Genomic DNA, 20,169 nt, shown 5'->3' on the forward strand with positions numbered 1-20,169 from the left:
CACTGGACTCTCAACCAGGAAGTGGGAACTATGGGATAGCTGTGGAACAGCTACCCACAGTGCACCGCTCCTGAAATCGACGCTAGCCTTGGACCATGGACGCACACACTCGATTTAAGGATCCTAGTGTGGACGCACTAAATCGATTTTATAAAATCGGTTTCATAAAATCGGTTTAAACAAATTCGAATTAATCAGGTAGTGTAGACGTGGCCTTAGTCGGCAGTTACCTGAAGGAGGATGTTCTTACTGGAATATGCTCGTGCCATTAAGAAATTGTTGCCTGTCTTCATTTTTGAGGAAAGGTGAGAAGAAAAAAAAAAAAGAGAGGCTGTTCAATTCAGCCATTTCTGCTAAGCTGTTCGCCTCTTTCTCTGGCACCAGCTGCTAAGAACTCTGATCTCCTCATTCCTTTTCCTCTGCAACACTTCTAGGCACTGTCTATATGGAGAGTTGCAGCAATTTAACTAAAGATATGAATTTAAACTGATTTAGTTAAACCAATGCAATCCCCTGTGTGGACACGTATTTCGGTATAAGAGTAGCTTATTTCAGTTTAATTTAAATAGATTAGAAACTGGTTTAAGATAAACCAAATTAAGCTACCCAAACCAAAACGAGAGTGTCCCCAAGTGTGTGTGTAGACAAGGCCCTGGGGAGGATAAGAGACGCATTCCGAAAGTAGCACTAATTAGGAGAATAGTCCTGCAATAAGGAGATGGAACCTCATAAATCCCTCTCTCCCTTCTCCCGCTTCCCCAAGTCATATGGAACAGTTAAAAGAGGTGATCTTATACGGTAGCTCTTGGAAGCAGGTTGCTCAGGAGGTGATAACAGTCATGAAAGTAAACAGTCAATAGCACTGACTTGAGCTAGGCAGTGTGGGGGCAGGTTTTGTGCAAGCTCTCCCACAAGGATCACAATCTGGCTTGAAAGACTTCCTCTTGAATCTTGCCATTTAGCTAGATTACATAGTACCTTGTTGCTTCCTAGAGCAGCTCTGCAGGAAATTCCAGCATTTAAAGGGGTTTCCCCCCTCCACATTCTGAGTGAGAATGAAAAAAGTTTGGAAATTTCCTATGAGATGAAGTTTTCAAAATATTTTGTTCTGATAAAATTCATTCCAATTTTGTTTTTTTAAAAATTATATTATAATGTATATTTTAAAGTACAATACCTTTCATAACAAAGTCATTTCAAAACAAAACATTTGCAGTGTTCCATTCCCCTGAGGTCATGTTCTGTTTGATCTTTATCAAACCTTTTTCCAACAAAAATTTCATCAAAAAAAAACCAAAACACTTTCTCCAGGAAGGTTCCCCCCCCGCCCCCCGAGTGCGGGTGGGTGGGGGGGCCTTCAACATGCTGTGAGCACACCTCCTGGATGGGGCCCAAAAGGGGAATGCCACCTCGTGAATCCTGCTGGGACATAGATGGGAGTTAGGCACAGAGCTGATGGGCAGGTCAGAACTTGGCTATGGGCATGTTCAGCCACTAAAATGTAGGCACTTAAAGTCTCCAAGGCACCTACAGGACTCAGCAGCAGCAGCTGAGCTGATGTTTTACAAATGCCATTTGCTCTTAAATGTTGGACTTCAGCACTCAAAGTGGCAGCTAGGTATCTAAATCCCTTTGATCTGAATAAATTAGACTGGGGGGGGGCGGGGGCGAGATTCACATTCTCCTCCATCCTCTGAGCACCCCCTTTTTCCTCTCCACAATCCAAAAAAGCTTTCATGGGAAAACTCAACAGCATACCAGATACTGTCTTGGATCCAGCAAGGGCATTTATTAGAGATTCTGAGCCCCATGTAAAGATCACAAAAGCCAGATATTATGGAATACTATTAGATTAAATTTGCAAGGATGAGGGAGGTAGAGGCAAGAGAAAGAAGAGCTAAATTGGAAAGAAATCCAGTTGTGAATTGGACATTAACCATAACTTTAAGTCCCAGGTTTAAATTTAATCCCCAGGAGTCATTTACAGCCTCAGATTTGTTTAAAAAAACCCACAAATCTAATATGCAAACAGCTACGTTCCAATAGCTTTTACAATTCCTCCCACAGAAGATTTCAGACAGCAGGTAGAGTGATTGTATGGAAGTGTAGAAGGGTGGGACCGGGGCTCAACCCTCCCTGAGGGCAGAGAGGAGCCACAACAGCTCACCACACTCTGTCGCCCCAGGTCCCGCCCTTTGCTTCCGGGCTGAGCGACAATGCACAGTCTCTTGGGGGCTCCGGCCTTCTGCGGCAAGGTGGAGCAACAACACACAGTTAATTAGGAGCTCAGGCCTTCTGCTGCAAGGCTGAGCAACAGTATATAGTCAGTTGGGAGCTCAGGCCCTTTGTCTCAGGGCTGAGCAGCAATATACAGTCACTTAGGAGCTCAGGCCTTCTACTGTAAGGCTGAGCGGCAATATACAGTCTGTTGGGAGCTCCGGCCCTCGGTCTTGGGGCTGAGCAACAACACACAGTCAATTCGGGGCTCAGACCCTCTGCTGCAGGGCTGAGCAACAATACACAGTTAGGTGGGGGCCCTGCCCTAGGTTTGGGCGGGCACCAAACGCAGTGGCAAAGCCCAGGCTCTTTTTGACTCAGGGCTGAGCAAACAAACAAACAGTCTAGAGGCCCCGGCCCTGGGGCAGGGCGGGACAATAAGCAGTTCAGGTGTATAAAGCCCAGGCCCTGGCTCAGGGCAGGGCAGCAAGCGACTCAGGGCTCAGGCCCCTCGGGAGGGGCTGAGCAAACAACCAGTCTGCATAGCCTTCTCAGGCCAGGGAGAGGGGGAGTCTGCCACCCTTGGAAGGGTGGCAGGGGGAACGCAGACCCTCCCACTCCACTGTGTCCCAGCCCGGGGCCCTAGTAGCGGCTATCACCGCTGATGGTCAGTGGGGATCCTCACCGCAACACACTGACATAGGCTCAGGTATGTCTACAGCCTGACTGGGGTAGGCTACCCCCGGGCCACTTCCAAGCTCCCCCTCACTGGGTACCTGCCATCCGCCGACACCATCCGGTGGATCCCAGACTATGGGTTCCTCAGGATACCGGGCGTCGGGAACTCCAGGCCATTCCTCTGTGTACCAGGTGTGGGGTGGCTCAGGCGGCTCCTCTAGACGCCGGGCGTTGGGGAGCGCAGGCTGCTCCTCTAGACGCCGGGCGTCGGGGAGCTCAGGCAGCTCCTCCGGCTACCGAGCACGGGGCAGGTCGGGCCAGCGCTCCTCCAGGTACCGAGCACGGGGCAGGCTAGGCCCGGCGGGAGCTCAGGCACCAGCGTCTGTCCTCTCCGGCAGCCTTCTTCCAACTGAGCGCCAAGGCCGGGCTTTTATACTTCGTGTCCCGCCCCTTGACTTCCAGGGCGCGGGAACAGGTGGGGATGGCTCTGCCCACTGCCGCGCCTGTTCTGGATTGTCCCTCTCAGGCGCGGCAGGGAGTGAGGCCTCCTTACTACAGGAAGGAATATCCCAAGCCCCTTTCCCAACAGGAATACAAATTGCAATGGCCTCAAACTAGAAAACTAAATGCAGCCAGCAGCTCAGAAAGCTGCTCTTACGTAACATGCTTCTCTCAATCTCTGTAATTAATCTTCTCTGTCCTTTCTATAAAACTGGCAGAATAATTCAATCCTCTCTGCTGGCAGAGGCCTTCAGTCTGTGCAGAGGATGTTAAATACTATTTGCATATTGAACAAACCTGTGAGAGAGGCTGGATGTAACAGCTAGAGGGTACAAGGTCAGAGTCATACCAAGGTCACTGATGGCAAGGTTGATCATGAAGTATTCTGCTGGTTTTAGTAAATTCTTTTTCTTGTAGGAAACATACAGAAGAATACTGTTTCCACACAAGGAGCATATTCCTATAGGGGAATATTAAATAAAAAAGAGGAATTCATTACTCTCATTTATTGGCTTTTCATTTTTAATACTCTTTGCAAGGAGTAACGCATTACCAACCTAGTCAGTGTTTATGGGATGATCTTTTTTCTATGATGAAATTAATTCAACTCAATTTTTTTTGAACACTTAATACACCTTTTTTGGTACATCTTCCCAGGTATGCCTTATTTAAGACTCATTTGCGATAATGATTAAGGATACAAAGTGAATCATGGAGAAATGAACTTAAATGATATCTCTATTATCCCCAGATTAAAAAGATCATTTTCTTAGGATCTGATATAATTTTAGTAGACGATATACTATTTCCAATATTCCAACAGGAATAACAGGGAAAGAATATTAATTTGCTCTCTAGCTCTGAAGGAGTAAGATAAAACCTTGTCCTTATAGTTGTGGAGAAAAGTATGACTTAACTAGTAGTATGCTGATTCCTAGGTTAGAAAGTCATGTATTCAAATCCTAATACCAGAACCCAGTATTGACCTTTCAGCACAGCAGTAAGAGGCTACACTTCACTTAAAATACCCTTATATTTACCAATCCAGTAGAATTTTATTTCCACCACCCCCATCCTCTCAGTAGTTTTTCAAATATTCCCCACAAATTATCTTGCTTTCCCTTGATATTCATCATGCTAGCTGGATTTATTGTTATTTTGATTAACAAGGAATTGTAATAAGCAGCAACAAACTGTTTTCTACCATATTAAACGTATCCCAGGTGTCTGAGGGTGGGGACTTTCTTGAAAAAGAAGAGGAGAAGAGGGATTAAACTTCCCCAGATCCAGTCCAATTGTAATAATATTACAGCTTGTCAAAACATTTTGTTCAAAATGTTTTTCATACAAATGGCCTTTTCTAACCTGAAAACTTTTCAAAAACTGCTTTAAACGTTTTCCTTATTTTTCACCAAACCCAAAAATTTTACCATTTTGAAATGTCAGATTTCTCACATGCACCCACCCGCTTCACGCACACACACACACACACACACACACACAGAAAGCACAGAATGAACAATATCCTGATTTGCTTAATACATATTGACTTTTTCCATTTAAAAAAAACATTCCTTTTGCCACTGCAATTTTTGAAAAATTCCTTAGCTTTTGAAAACTTAGAGTGGAAGAAGGAAACACAAAGGGACAAATGAAAAAGTGAAGAAAAAACTGGGTATTGTTCATTTAGAGACAAAAGGGGGACCTAACATTCAAAATACCAACATTTTAAAATATATTTTACCACAAATTTTGATTCGAACCTTGTAAAATGGGAACACCTTTGAAATAGTAAGCTTTTTATGAAATAGTTTTTCCATTTTTCCACCAGTTCTACCAAATATTTCATGATATAATCTCTACAGGAGACATGATCTGAGTGTCCGAGACCAATGCAGGTTCGGGTAAGGATTTGATTGAGAGAGGAAGATTAAAATGGAAACAGATTGTAATTCAAAACCAAGTGGTTGTTTATTAATGGGGAATGAGTTGCAACTTGGGCTGGGGAGGAGCATTTTTACCAACTAACAATACTATCAGAACAAGAATATACACACAATTTGAAACAGTCTATTTACAACCAACACCAAGAAACCAAGCAGTCTATAATCAACTGCTCACTAAAAAAACAGAGCAGATACACAAAACTAAGTAAACTGTGCGCACATTAACCGAATATTGTAAAATACAACAATTAACCACAATAGCAATCAATACGACAATTCAACTCTCATATACTATATACACAACTTGGTATCAAGTAAGGGAGGGGAAAAAGGGAAGAAGTTAAACAGAGTATTTACAGCACACTCCGGTCACAGCTGACCAGCAGTACAGACACCGAGGACATGGCGAATTGGGGAGGGGAAGTAATCCAAAAAACCAAAACGACATGACATGAGCTGGCTAAATCCGGAGGAGAGCCTGGCTGGAAGAGTAATCAGGCCTTTCAGCTAACCCACGGATACTCCTGCCGTTTTTGGCGCGAGACTTAGTTTTATTCAAAGACTCTTACTCGTGTCAGCATCTGATTGGTCCCTAGCTCCTTCACCAACCAGGTTCCGAGCTGGTGACCTCTACATCAATGGGAGCTCCACCCGGCACACTACTTTTGCACACAACTCTATGCTTTTGCACACAGTACCAACTTAACCTTTTGACGGACAGAAGGTTCGAGAACAGGCACCCTGGTAATTATTGCACACAGCACTAGCCTGACCCTTAGGTGACCAGGGAAAAGAGCAGGAATAGGGACACGGCACTATGGTGTTGCACATCGTACCAATGTGACCTTTTGACCGACAATTGGCCAAACAGACACATGTTTGAGCATAGGCTTTAGGGGAGCGACACTGAGAGTATGAGATCACATGTGGCCATTGAAGGCATGGGAACTTAAACATTAGAATTACTTTCACTTATCAAAATGGATTGCAACTAGCATATGAAAATTCCATCCACTTTAGTAATACTTGAATGTTCTCAGGAGTCGGTCTACGATCATCTCTTGGCTTCATAACAACAACTCACCTTTTCTGTTTGCTTTCAAGGTCCCACAGCACCCAGCCCTGTTTGGATTACCAGCTCAAGCTCTGACATGATATCCCAGCATGCACCATGTAGATGTCACAGCTGCTTTAGGACTCTGCTGAAGCATGAATATTGGGGAAGGTCAGCTTTGTTGTTAGTTTTTTAGTTATTAAATTGTGCAGGGAGAGGGGAATTTAATAAATTTCAAAATTCTATCTAACATAAAAGTTGCACAGTACTTCTTTTAAAAGCAACTTACCTGACACCCCTCTGCCCAATAGGCTGGCTCCTTTCTCTTACAAGGTCCTGTAGCAGCTGTGACACCACTAACATAGTGCATGCTGTAAAGTCACACTGAAGCGAGCCAGTAATCTGAGCAGGGTTGGCTATCATGGGATCTGAAAGGGAAAACAGAAATAAGTTAGTAGGCAACACACCTTGCTGAATGCCTTTTTAGCAAAAGGTGGGAGAGGGGGCATAACATATACTGTTGAAGTAGATGGAATTTTCACAATTTCATGTGCAGTTCACTTTCCAGCAAGCACAAGTTTGCACCTTGCTTTGTTGATGATGATCTGCATGCAGAACATCAGAAACAGAACGAAAGCATCACCAGAAAATTCTAGTTTTCACCTGCAATAAGCAAACAGCAAGACTCACGTATTTGTTTCTAATCAGACAATACTTTATAATATATATACCAGTTCATGCAAAGCTACAAAAAGAGTTAGATTTCCAATTACATTCCAATGGCCAGTCATGCCACAATTCTCTCGGATTCTTTATTTGCTTTTCCAGCCATGAAGCAGGACTGATGTACTATACTGGTGCTCCTTGTCTTGGGGGGCAATGTTGTTTCGAAGAAGATGTTCTTTACAGACAACCCTCAGTTTCTGCATTTGAAACACTTGACTTGGTTCACAGAAAGCAGAGACTAGCGATCAAATTCTCCCACGTGGATTTGCATCACACAGCTCAAAAGCCAGCACCCATCGCTGGGATCCTTCTACATCATCCTTCCACTGCATGTATCCGATGAAGTGGGTTTTAGCCCACAAAAGCTTATGCTCAAATAAATTTGTTAGTCTCTAAAGTGCCACAAGTACTCCTCATTCTTTCTACATCACATTAATCCCTGTCTGTCAGTAGTCATAAATTAAAGCAGTTACCAGGTAGACTGGCCCAGCATACAATATGAGCAGTATAAGGTATTGAAAGAGTGATTTTAAGGCACTTTCTCCACTATCTCCATGCAATTTGTGCTGTATGCAGTTCAGCTACTGCCAAGGATCTGGCTTTTTCTCAGCTGGAATATGCATTTTGTTTCTTACCCATAAAGAATTCATAAGACCATATTCACCAATGGTATAACTGGGGTCAAATCTAGTGAAGTCAATGACTGAGGATTTTAGATGCAGAGAAATTCAGTGTTACAGTTCCAGGAGTAACTTGGCTTCATTGCTCGTGTTTAAGGCTCTAAACTTGCATCTGGATCTACTTTCATGGGCCACTGTGCCCACGAGGAATCTCACTGACTTTCCTGGGATTCTTCATGCATACAGGGGTTTGCACTACTAGATTTTGATGCTGGATTGGGATTTAAGGATTCAATGTTAATACCATAACCAGAAATACAAAACAGTGCTAACCAGAACCTCAGCTGGTATAAGTTGAACCAACCACACAACATTTTGCAGTAAATCATTCTTAAAAATATTTAATGGCTTCCAAAGTTAACACTGTCATTATTGTCAAACTATTAGAGTAGATTAAAACTGAATAGGTACTTTATTTTTGATGAAAAATATGTCACTAATTAATGTTATGGAAGTTGTAATTAGGTCAATCTATTCTTTTATTTTGTTGTTATTAAAACTTTGAAGTAACCCGTGTCAGTAATTAACTCCATTTTCAGACCCTCTACATTCTCATCAAACCTTTGGAATGTGAAATAATAATCATGAAACAACTCAGGTAAAGCTCCAAAACATACTTACCATGAAAGCATACTTACCAAACACTGTATAAATCATTCCAACAATAATATCTGCCCCTTCTGTTATTTTGGACTGGAATTGCATTAACAAGGTTGCATTAACAAGATAGGAACCCATCTGAAAAACAAGAAAATGGGAATTCAGCATCTGAGAATCTCTCTGTTGGCTTTCTGCGAGACTAGCAAGAAGCTATTTGTTGGGGGGAGTTGGTTTGATTTTTCCAGAGTTTGCAATGACAAGTTTGAAGATCAGAGATGTTGCATGGGGTTGTTGCTGAGGAAGGTTAGTTTCTGAAACCTTGAATAGTGTCCCTTTGACTCATTAGAACATGAATACATCAAGATTTTCCAAAAAATGTCTTGTGACTCTGTATGCCTCGATTTTTGGATGCTCAACTTGAGACACATTAAAAGGGGGCTGAATTTCACAGAGTGACTGTTCAGCACTTTCCGAAGATAGGAGGCAAAAAGGGCCAAGAACCATGGAAGAAAATCTTAAATTCAATGGGAGCTGAATCAGACCTTAAGTGAGCCTAAGAAAATATAAAAGCAGCAAAGAGTTCCGTGGCAGCTTATAGACTAAAAGACATATTGGAGCATGAGCTTTCATGGGTGAATACTCACTTCATCGGATGCACCCACGAAAGCTCATGCTCCAATACATCTGTTAGTCTATAAGGTGCCACAGGACTCTTTGCTGCTTTTACAGAGCCAGACTAACACGGCTACCCCTCTGATAATTAAGAAAATATAGAGGTCTAATATAGGTATAATTTACACTTCTCCCCCACCTCTTCAAAATGTATGGTACATCAATATACTCTCTGAAGTTATTTATTACATGCTTTGACTCACTTAGGTTCACATCCACTTACCAACAAGTAAGTCATTTTACCCATCCTGCACATACATACTCATTTCTGAATTTGTCCCATTGAGTCTGTGTGTAAAGAAGTCTAATTGCTCTACTCCTCTCTTTTGGCCACAAACAGGATAGCATAAAAAGGTGAAATTAAAGCAGGACATTCCTACTTTAATTTACACTTTTTTCTGGCTGGTTGGTTCTTAAATTACACCAGCTTGGATTCCCTTACACTTCAGAGAGAGCACTTAAGTAAATCTAAGGGACTCTGACTGCAAGAGATTTTATAGAACACCTCTGAATTTGCCCTCAAGAAATTCTTCAGCAAATGATGCAACTTAGATGGGGATACTATAAGGTGGGTGCATAAATGGCTGGAAAACCATACTCAGAGAGTAGTTATTAATGGCTCCCAATCCTGCTGGAAAGGTATAACAAGTGGGGTTCCGCACGGGTCTGTTTTGGGACCGGCTCTGTTCAATATCTTCATCAACGACTCAGATATTGGCATAGAAAGTACGCTTATTAAGTTTGCAGATGATACCAAACTGGGAGGGACTGCAACTGCTTTGGAGGATAGGGTCAAAGTTCAAAATGATCTGGACAAATTGGAGAAAATGGTCTGAGGTAACAGGATGAAGTTTACAAAACAAATGCAAAGTGCTCAACTTAGGAAGAAAATCAGTTTCCACGCATACAGAATGGGAAGGACTGTCTAGGAAGGAAGTATGGCAGAAAGAGACTAGGGTTATAGTGGACAACAAGCTAAATATGAGTCAACAGTGTGATGCTGTTCAAAAAAGCAAAGGGACATCCTGGATGCAATTAACCGGTTGTGTTGTGAGCAAGAACACGAGAAGTCATTCTTCCGCTCTCTACTCTCTGCACTGGGTCAGTGGCCTCAGCTGGAGTATTGTGTCTGTTCGGCACCGCATTTCAAGAAAAATGTGGAGAAATTGGAGAGGGTCCAGAGAAGAGCAACAAGAATGATTAAAGGTCTAGAGACCATGACCTATGAAGGAAGGCTGAAGATTGGGTTTTTTAGTTTTGGAAAAAGAAAGACTGAGAGGGGAACATGATAAGCAGTTTCAGGTATCTTAAAAGGTGTCACAAGGAGGTGGGAGAAAACTTGTTCATCTTAGCCTCTAAGGATAGAACAAGAAGCAATGGGCTTAAACTGCAGCAAGGGAGATTTAGGTTGGACATTAGGAAAAAGTTCCTAACTGTCAGGGTGGTTAAACACTGGAATAAACTGCCTAGGGAGGTTGTGGAATCTGCATCTCTGGAGATATTTAAGAGTAGGTTAGATAAATGTCTATCAGGGATGGTCTAGACAGTATTTGGTCCTGCAATGAGGACAGGGGACTGGACTCGATGACCTCTCAAGGTCCCTTCCAGTCCTACAGTCTATGAATCTATGAATATTCAACAACAAATAAATTAGAGAAAATAGTGAACTGCTTGCAACGCACAAGAAGAATTTGGAATCATGTTCCAATGGGTGAACTTGAGCCACTTGTATCTTGCCAGGGGTTCTCTAGCTAATACGTTAGGGACTACGGAGCACTTCTGCTCCTGCCTCGAGTCAGGCTAGCTAGCAGTGCATCCACTAGTGTTTTCCCAGTTCCCACTGCCCTACTGAGAACGCATCTTGTCCCCAAGAACAACTTTATAGCTAGGCTTGGCAGAATTTTATTTTTGTATATAATTTCAATGGATAATATCAGTTTATTTTAACCATTTTTTCCAATTTTATCGATGTAAAATTTTATGACTGTGGGAAATTATTGAGGGGGGGGAGTCAGATCATTGTTTAAAGACAAACATTGAGATGCAAAAGGAGAAAGCATTATAACCATTAAACTACAAATTGTCATGTTCACGTCAAATATATACTACGTAAATATCCTTAAATCAAACTCTAATAAGTGCTCCAAAAGTAGTTTTCTTACTTTGATTATCTGTAAATTTCTATCATCATCAATAGAAATATTACCAATAAAAATCTAATTCTTATAAATCTATTTATCGCATGTGATTACAGAAGCCCACAACGAAGAAGCCCTAGAAGGACATGCTAGAGACAGCCATCACTGAATGCTGACAGGAAGCCTGGGGAGGAGGTTACCAAGGGCCACATCTTCAAAAGGTATTTAGGCTCTCAACTTCCATTGGTCTCAGTGCAGCCAGAGGAATTGCTGAGCCTTCCTTAGCCTTCGGTGGGGAGAGGAGTGGCTGAAGGCTACAGGGCCCTTGGGGCAAATAAGCTGCAGTTCATTGAACATAAAGAGATGCTTGACCAGATGTCCCAATTTTATAGGGACAATCTTGATATTTGGGGCTTTTTTTTATATAGGCTCCTATTACCCCTCACCCTCTGTCTCGATTTTTCACACTTGCTATCTGGTCACCCTAACTGCAGCATCTACACATCTCTAAGTGATACTATATAGACCGGTAAGAAATAGACTATTGAGGACTTAAGAAAGTCATGTCTCTTCCTATTTTCATGGCCTATGGAAGCCACTGCAATGTGGATGATGGGGCTGGTAGGTTTAGCTGGAGCTTTTCCTCAGTAGATGAGACAAATTACAGTTGCTACACAAATAGACTGACAAAAGTAAAGCAACATTCCCTAAGCCTGGCCATGAGTCATTGCCATAGGTAATTGTAGATATAATTGCTACTGGCAGCCTTTTCCCCTTCTCAAGTTTCTCTGATTGTGCTTCTTGATAAAAAAAATAAAGGTTCATTGCTCTCCCCGTTCTGTAATTGTCATATGATTAAGTGCCCTAAGGGCAATTTCACCCCACATCCCTTAGCATAATAGCAGGAAATGATGTAGTTCATGCAATTTTGCACATTTGATCTTAGTGCAGCATGTGAAAGGTCAGAAAAAACAAGGTACAAACATCATCTTAACAAATGGTCTAAGTAGGGTCTGTACTTGACATTCTGGATCTGAGCCAATCACTGAATACACGTGTAACCCTTCTGCCCCTCTGAGTTGGCAGCAACAAGGGCCAGGTTCAGTATCCAGGGGTTTCGTTTCAGTAACACAATGCACAACTGGCTCAAGCCCCCACCCAGTGACCTGGGACACTTACATACCACACCCCCCGTGGCGCCTCTAGGAGGCAATACTTCCCCTCTCGCAACCACGGAGTCTGAGTGTAGCAAAATCCTTTTAATAAAGGAGGGAAACAATGCGGCATCACATTGGAGAAACACCACAAACAGGATTATAACACAAACCATAAGCAAAAAACCCACCTCCAAGTATGTTTGGCAATGTCCTTTCCCCCATAGGGTCTTAAGTCCAATCACCCCGAAGTCCAACAACCCAAAAGTCTCTGGTCAGTGGCACCCCAGAGTTCAAAAGTTTATCTGCAAAGTTTTACCTCCTGTTTGTACCGCATGTGATTGCCACGTATTCCAGGGGGCAAAAGAAAATGCAGGCCGTTATTTACCAGGCTGCACGTGGCAACAGACTATATAGGTGTAACCCTTCTGCCCCTCTGAGTGGCAGCAACAAGGGCCGGTTCATATCAGCGGTTCCGTTTCATAACACAAGCATACCGCTCGAGCCCGCCACCAGTGACCTGAGACACTTAACACCAACCCCTGGGCACCTTAGGAGCAATACTTCCCTCTGCAAGCACGGAGTCTGAGTGTGCGAAATCTTTTAATAAAGGAAGGAAACAATGCGGCATGCCCATTGGAGAAATACCACAAACAGAGTTATAAACAAACCATAACCACCCCCCAAGTTACATTTGCATGTCTTTTCCCTTAGAGGTCTTTTAAGTCCAATCACTCCAAGTCCAAACACCCAAAAGTCTCTGGTCATGCCACCACAGAATTCACAGAGTTATCTGTCGAGGTCCCTCCCCCGCCTGGGGTGAAGGCACCTTACAGTGGTCCAGGGCCCAACTGCCCTGCTCTTCCGTGGGTTCTGCTTCCGCCTTCTCCAGAAACTGCTCCGCCCTTACGGCCGCTCCACTCTGCTCTCCCGGGCGTCCTCACCAAACTGCTCTGCTCCACCAGCTGCCTCGTGAGCTGCTCCAGTTGTCCAGCAAACTGCTCGTCCCTCGCTCTGTGGGCTGCTCCCCACACGCCCACAGTACTCCGCTCTGCCAGCGCGCTCCATTCCACCATCTGTCCGTGGTCCGCTCCGCTCCCTAAACGCTCCACTCCGCCAGCTGGCTCGTTCCACAGTATTAGCTTTTCAGGCTCCCCACTAGTCTTAGCACAGTACTCAGTGCTCCAGCTCAGTCTATTTCAGCTCTTTTGTGGATTTCGCTCTTTGTGATCTCAGCACATAGTAGGGGAGCCCGTGCTATTGCACCATTAGCCCAAAAGTGAGTTCAGCTCAGCAACCTGTATCAGAGTCTTAAGGGAATAAAAAATCAACTCTGGACATTCCACCAGTGGAGATGAGGAGGCGGTGCAAACATGATGATTCTAGCTCCACAAGGGAGCCTGCACCACCAGGCACAATACCTGTCCCAACCTCTCTCTCTTCACAGGTTTGAACCCATGTCCCTTGTTTGCAAGTACCACCCAACTGAGGTTGAGTCATTTCTGTCACAAAGCACCCACAGCTTCGGCAGTCTGGGATGGTTAGGCGAGCCTATGCAATATTTGGATTTGCATTTCCAGACATCTATTCCACACTTCCCCATACTTCACCACAGATTTCAGGGTAAGGCTCATCTGACTTGTTAATAGGTAAGAGATTGCAAGGAGAGTATGGTCACGAGGCAAACTGCATACAACACACAACTAAATGAATCAATTTAAAATTTTATTGGAGAAGTTACAGGAAAGGAGCAGCTTATGATGATCTATAGAGGCTAACCAAAACCTAAAACACCACATGCCTAAAATATCTACTAACAATATTTACAAACTGTTCAGCAATTTAGTATAAACTGATACTTACAAATTAAAACCACAACATCACCGGACCGGCAAACGTAGAAGCTCTGTTAAACACGTAGCTGAGGAGAGCTTCGAAGGTGATCAGGCTTCGGTTACGGCATACACGGGATACCGGATACACGGGACACATTTTCTCCTCTCTCGCCTGCACATGGCAGGGCAACCCCAGAAGTACTCACTTATGAATCACAGAAGTGTCATAGGGGACGGGGCCCAAACCTGTGGGTGTTCGGCTTATTGGCACAAGCAATGTTACACCAAATAGGAAGCAGGTGCCAAAGGTCTGGCTTCGCCCCCAAAGGTGAGGGTAATGCATATTGGTGAATGGGTCCAATACTGAATGACAAAAGAGAAGGGCCAGGGCAATACCGGTATGGCAGTGATACGATGCAGACAGGAACCATTCTATTAAGATATTACTGAATTTATCATTGGATGTCATTATTTTCTAAGTCCATTGCTATTTTGCCATCCCAATGATCTTGGTCAGCTGCTCAAAACATTAGGATCTGTCCTTGGGCAGTGCACCAGAGCAAAATTGAATTGTATATTAACACATTGCTAATTTTCTCTGCGTTGTTGATTAATTACATTAAGTCATCCATTCGGGGCAGAAACCAAAGTTACTGAAATATGCAACCAACCAATGCCAAAAATTCCAACCCAAATGTATATTTTGATTAGCAATTTCAAATGAATATGGAGATTCAAGCGAAAAATGTTCTTTTTCCTAGTGTTTCACACCAATGAGCTCAAGCTCCAGAATGCTCCCTGACGTCAAAAACATGGTTTATTGAATAAGCGTTGTGTTGGATAACTGATATTTTGATTACTCAAGTTCTTCTCTCCCCTCTTTCTCCCCCCCCAATTTCAGTCAACCCCAAATGAAATTATCAAGCTTGTGTAAATAAACATTATTGAGGTCAGAGAGAGTGAGGAAGAGAGAGTGTGATCTCTAGGCTGTGTTTTTATCAAAAATGGAGCATCTTCAACAGGAGATTAGCTGAGGAGGCTCACCCAAAAATACCCCAATAACTGGTCGCTGGCATTATCAGAGGGGGAGACTTGGGTTGACGTCCCGTCCAGATGCTCCTTGGAGTGGGGGCTTGAACAGGGCTTACAAAGCTGAAATGACGTAAATGGCCTGAGGCTTATGGCAGTACGTAGGTCACCTCTTTGGTTTGTGAATGGTGCCTAAGTTCCTTGTGAAGGTTTAGCCCCAAAATATCAAAGCATTCTTTTTAGGATTTCCGGAAATTTTTCGGTTTGCAACTGAAATAATTGCCAAAATTGACATAAATGTTATGAATGTTTTCATTGTTCCCCAAATCTGCCACTTTTTTTGGGTGAAAAATGTTTAGACCGAAAAAATGTTGCCCTGCTGTTACCTATTATACAGTCCAAAGCAAAAGTTACTTTCTTAATAAACATTTTGCAGAAGAAATCTCCCAAATATCTTTACTAATTGTCCATTGCAAAATTGTTTTCTATGCCCATAAAATTTGCTATATTTTCAACTAGATTTACATTCTATCATTTATTTTTGACCCCAACGAGTGCACCGTCCGGCTATGCACCATTTAACAGCTTACCACTTTCCACTTGATAGTAGCTGGATTTTAATACAAGTGAAATTTTCTATGTTTGCAGTAGGTTTATGGTGTACAAAATGTTGATGTACTATGAAGTTTTTACAGTACAGGACCCAATTCTGCTCCCATTTTCACCTGTGTACTCCCTTGGAAGTAATGGGAATTTACTGCATGTTTGAGGGCAGACTTTGAGACATAGGAAGCATATAGATTACACTTGATTTTACATTGACCAACTAGAGAATGAGAATGCCATTTGAAGGCTGCGTCTTGCACTACAAAATTTTGTTTGGGCATAGCTATTGTCAGTCAGGGATGTGAAAAATTTGCAGCCACCTCTGACCAATGGTGCTTATGTGGAACAGAAGATCTCCTATGTGTCAGTGTTGTAGCAGGGCTGTACCCCGGTCCTGTGAAAGGGCTGAAAGCAGTCCTTGGAAGGCTGGGGCTGAGAGCGGAAGAAAAGGACTGACTTGGGAAGTAGCCACGCTGAGCCACATCCCAATCAGGTCACAGCTGGCCCTACAAGCGCTGTGACCAGAACTTGCACACACGGAGTCTCTCTTAGGTGAGCGAGATAGGCCTGCTGCTGTGAGTACAGCAGAATAACCAGAGTGGAGCAGGGCAAGGCCAGAGGCGGCTGGTTAAGCTTGGGCTTGAAACCCAGGCTGCAGGCCTTGTTAACCTGGAGGGTACTGGGATTGCAGAGGTGCAGCCAGGGTAGGCAGGCAGCAGGTCCAACCCCCTTGTCAATTATGAGTGGTATAGATGCAGTCGCCCCAGTGAGCGGGGGCTAGATGGTGACTGGCAGAAGCACGAAGCGAGGTGGGGGATAGGTGTTAGGGGGGAGGTGAGGAGACCCAGAGAGTGGGGGTACTGCCAGGGGCAGCACCCAAGGTGAGGCACACGGGTCCTAAGGCAGCAGGACATCAGCAACAGAGGGCGCTCTGGAATGGAAGGCTAATTCCCTGGAATGACCAGCAGGAGGGTGCCACCGCCAGTGAGTTATTGCCTTGCTACAGTTCAGTATAGTTACACTTCACTTAGGGGAGTCTTCAGGTATACGTACCAGTTAGCTGTCAGTGGCAAAAGCCTTTCCCACTGTAACTAGCCCTAAGTAAATGCCTCAGTTTCTTTCTCTTGTTACTCCCACTAGGTTAAGATCATGTGTCAAGTTTTCTACACAGTTTCTTTTTTGTTGCTTTCCTCTGGACTGTCTCTATTTTCCAACATTCTTTCTAAAGTCTCGTGGCTTCAGAACTGGACACAATACTCCAGTGGGGCCTCCCGTGCCAAAACAGAGCTGGACAATAACCTCCTAATTTTTTACATAGGCATCCTCTGTTAAAAATCCAGACTATTAACCATTTTGCAACTGCTTCCACATTGTTGAACTCATTTTCAATTTGTGATCCATCATAACTCCCAGAATCCTTTCAGCACTACTACCACCTATCCCCATTGTGAAGTTGTTACACTTAATTTTTTTCCTTTCCCAAGTGAAGTACTTTGTACTTCTGTAATTAAATTTTTTGTTGAGTTCAGACCAATTTCTCTAATTTAAGGTTATTTGAATTCTATCCTGCCCTCCAAAGTGATTGTGACCCTTCCAGCTTGGTGTCATCTGAATTTTAAGCATACTTCACTCTATTTCCAAGTTGATTTAATTAAGATATTGGACTAGTAACGAGGCCCTTGCGGAGCTGGCCGTCGTGGGACTCACTAGATGCACCCTCCCAGTTTGATACAGTAAAATCACTGTGATAGCTCCCATCTCTTAGGCTAGGTAGTTCATAACGCCATTTTGGTCACCTTATCTTCTAGTAATGTCAATTAGGACCTTATTTCCTAGTGTGTTTGAGAGAATGTTCATGGGAGACTGGATTGAGATGCCTTGCTAAATCATGACTATGCCGTGTTTATTCCTTCCCCCATCCACCTAGGCCAAGAATCCTTTCAAAGAAGGAACTTTAAGTTTGTGTCTGCAAAGATAGTTATTAACAAATCCCATTAATTGATTTTAGGTATACTAACCTCTATGTCCCAGATAACCTCTAGGTCATGGTTCTTCCAAGTGCGGGGTGGCCACGCACGCCAGGGGGTGCGCAGGACGGATTCTGTTGGAGTGCAGCCGGCAGTTTGGGTGGACTTTTTTAATTTTTAATTTTTTTTTTGCGTTCTGCAGTTCAGCGGGGTCGTGAACGAGCACCTTTACATATTCATTTACTCTTTTTTAGTGCTGAGGGGCGGCAAAAATGGAGATCTGCCCGGTGCGGCGCGTGAGGGGTTGTGTGCTCAAAAATTTTTTATGATAGTGGCTGCGCAATCAAAAAAGTTTTGTGAGTACTCACTGCTCTAGGTGCCTACAACGATTTTTAATTTGTTCAATATTCCAGTACCAGAGTTAGGTGACTGGGTTCCTATAATTACCGTATTTCGTCTTGTTCCTTCTCTCCATTCTGATGGCTCACCATTCTACAGTATATCGTCCGCTTGTAGAAAGCTTAGAATCAGGGGGGGGGGCTTTTCTGCTGTGACTAGTCACTGCTGCAGTTGATGGTTTAATGAGTGATTTATTTAAAAATAAAACTGAATAAATTCAATTTCCTTTTATTGACTTAATTCTGTCAGGGACATTCCTACCAGTAAATGCATTTTGCTATAAAGCTAATGAAAATAGACAACTAAGAGGCTGTTGCCATTGGGAGTAAAAGCAAAATCATATGACGGGAGCGTAGTGCGGGCGTGGTCGCAAAGGAGGCGGAGAGTGACTGGCCAGATGGGACTATTGGTCGATCCAGTGGGCATATATCTGTGTTCTTTTTCACCTCCCCCCTCCTCACCACCCCACCACCTCCTTCCCTCCCTCTGCCTCTCTCACCACCACCCCCGCCACCCTGCACCCCGCACCCGGCGACCCCCCCCTCGCCCTCCCCCACGATCTACCCACCCCCCTCCCCTCCCCTCCCTCCCCCTCCCTCCTATCACGGAGGGATGGTGCCAGGGGGGCGAGTGGGCCGCGCGTGTGTAGGGCACCCCCTCTTGGGCGGGGGCGGTGTGATCTGTCGGGGGTGGGGCGGGGGGGTGGGGCTGGTTTGATTATGTGTAATCCTTTGATTTTTAGTGAAACTACATTTGTTTGTACCAGCTGGTATCTAAGCAGTTATGCTTAAAAAGAATCCATAGGAATTAGTAGAAACTTGACGTGATTGAATAACGTCATTCTTAAGAGAAGATTGAAAGTGAGACAGGCCAACTGAATGTTACATTATCGCCCTTGCTTATCTTACACCATTTGCAGGATGAAGCGTCTGATAACTTTTCTTTATTACTAAAATGCGATGATAGTCAGCCGAGTCACGGAAGTGGATGCTCTTACCCTGTCTATTTCGTAGTGAAATTGTGGGTAAGTGTGGAGAGAGTTTTCTAGAACAGTGTGGAATCTTGCTGGGTAATTGTGTCATATGGACACGGCCCATGCATATCTAAGCATCTACCTGCTGGACTTGGTTTTTTGACGTCTGGATGCCGCCCTCTCAATGTTCTTTGTCTACATTTAGGGCAGGCTAAAATGAATAGTGTTTGGCTCACCCAATATGCTCGACTCGAAGAAATACTACTCGATGACTGTTTGTACTGCCGAACAGTGTTCTCAATATAACGTATAAGTGACACTTGCTAGGACAAGGGGAATGGGTTCCAAACCAGTGACAGAGAGAGAGATTGGGGACTGGTTGTTATGTACCTGACTGGTATGAGGGCCCCTGTTTAGGGGGCCTGGAGACAGCCCATTATGCGATCTCCTGCTCTCCACTGTTAAAGAGTGTAGAGCTCTTTTGATTCCATTAGGACAGTCCATCCCTCATAAGGACTCTTGATCCTCAGGCAAATTCATGTGTGAGGCCACAATAGGATTCCCAGGCAACCAGAGGCTCCCCTACTATGAGCTGAAATCCTAAGGAAATCACTAAACAGTGAGCTTACTAGATGAGTCACTAAGTGCTTTCTAACTAGTAGGGGAGCCTGCATAAGACACTATCCACTAAGCTGGCTGGCAGAGCGGAGCAGTTTGCAGCATTGTTGGAAGCAGCCCATGGACAGTGAGCGGAGTGGAGTGGAGCGGTTTGGGGACGCGGTGGAGTGGCCTCATGGGATTGGCCTGTAAAGGGATGCGTGCAGCTGGGTGAGTGTGAGCTGTCGTGGTCGTGAAGGCTGCTGAGTCAGAAACTCCACAGAGAGGCGGAGCAGTTGAGTCTTGGCCCAGTGTAGGTGGCCACTTACCAGCTCTGTAGGGGGCCACCATCCTGTGGGCCCCTGCCCCCATGTTCACCCAGGCTGGAGGGGGAGTA

The 20,169-nt window shown here is 44.1% G+C and overlaps 1 protein-coding gene across 1 annotated transcript in view; it reads right to left on the minus strand.

Annotated features, from left to right (window-relative positions):
- The window catches only part of LOC116822642 (opsin-5-like), a 116,940-nt gene that overhangs the window by 34,600 nt on the left and 62,171 nt on the right, over positions 1–20,169 (minus strand). Inside the window, 2 exon segments of the mRNA XM_075061965.1 lie at positions 3,694–3,856; positions 8,441–8,540. Coding sequence (XP_074918066.1) covers positions 3,694–3,856; positions 8,441–8,540 — 263 coding nt within the window.

Source organism: Chelonoidis abingdonii, chromosome 2, assembly GCF_003597395.2.
Source record: "Chelonoidis abingdonii isolate Lonesome George chromosome 2, CheloAbing_2.0, whole genome shotgun sequence".
Classification (NCBI taxonomy): Eukaryota; Metazoa; Chordata; order Testudines; family Testudinidae; genus Chelonoidis; species Chelonoidis abingdonii.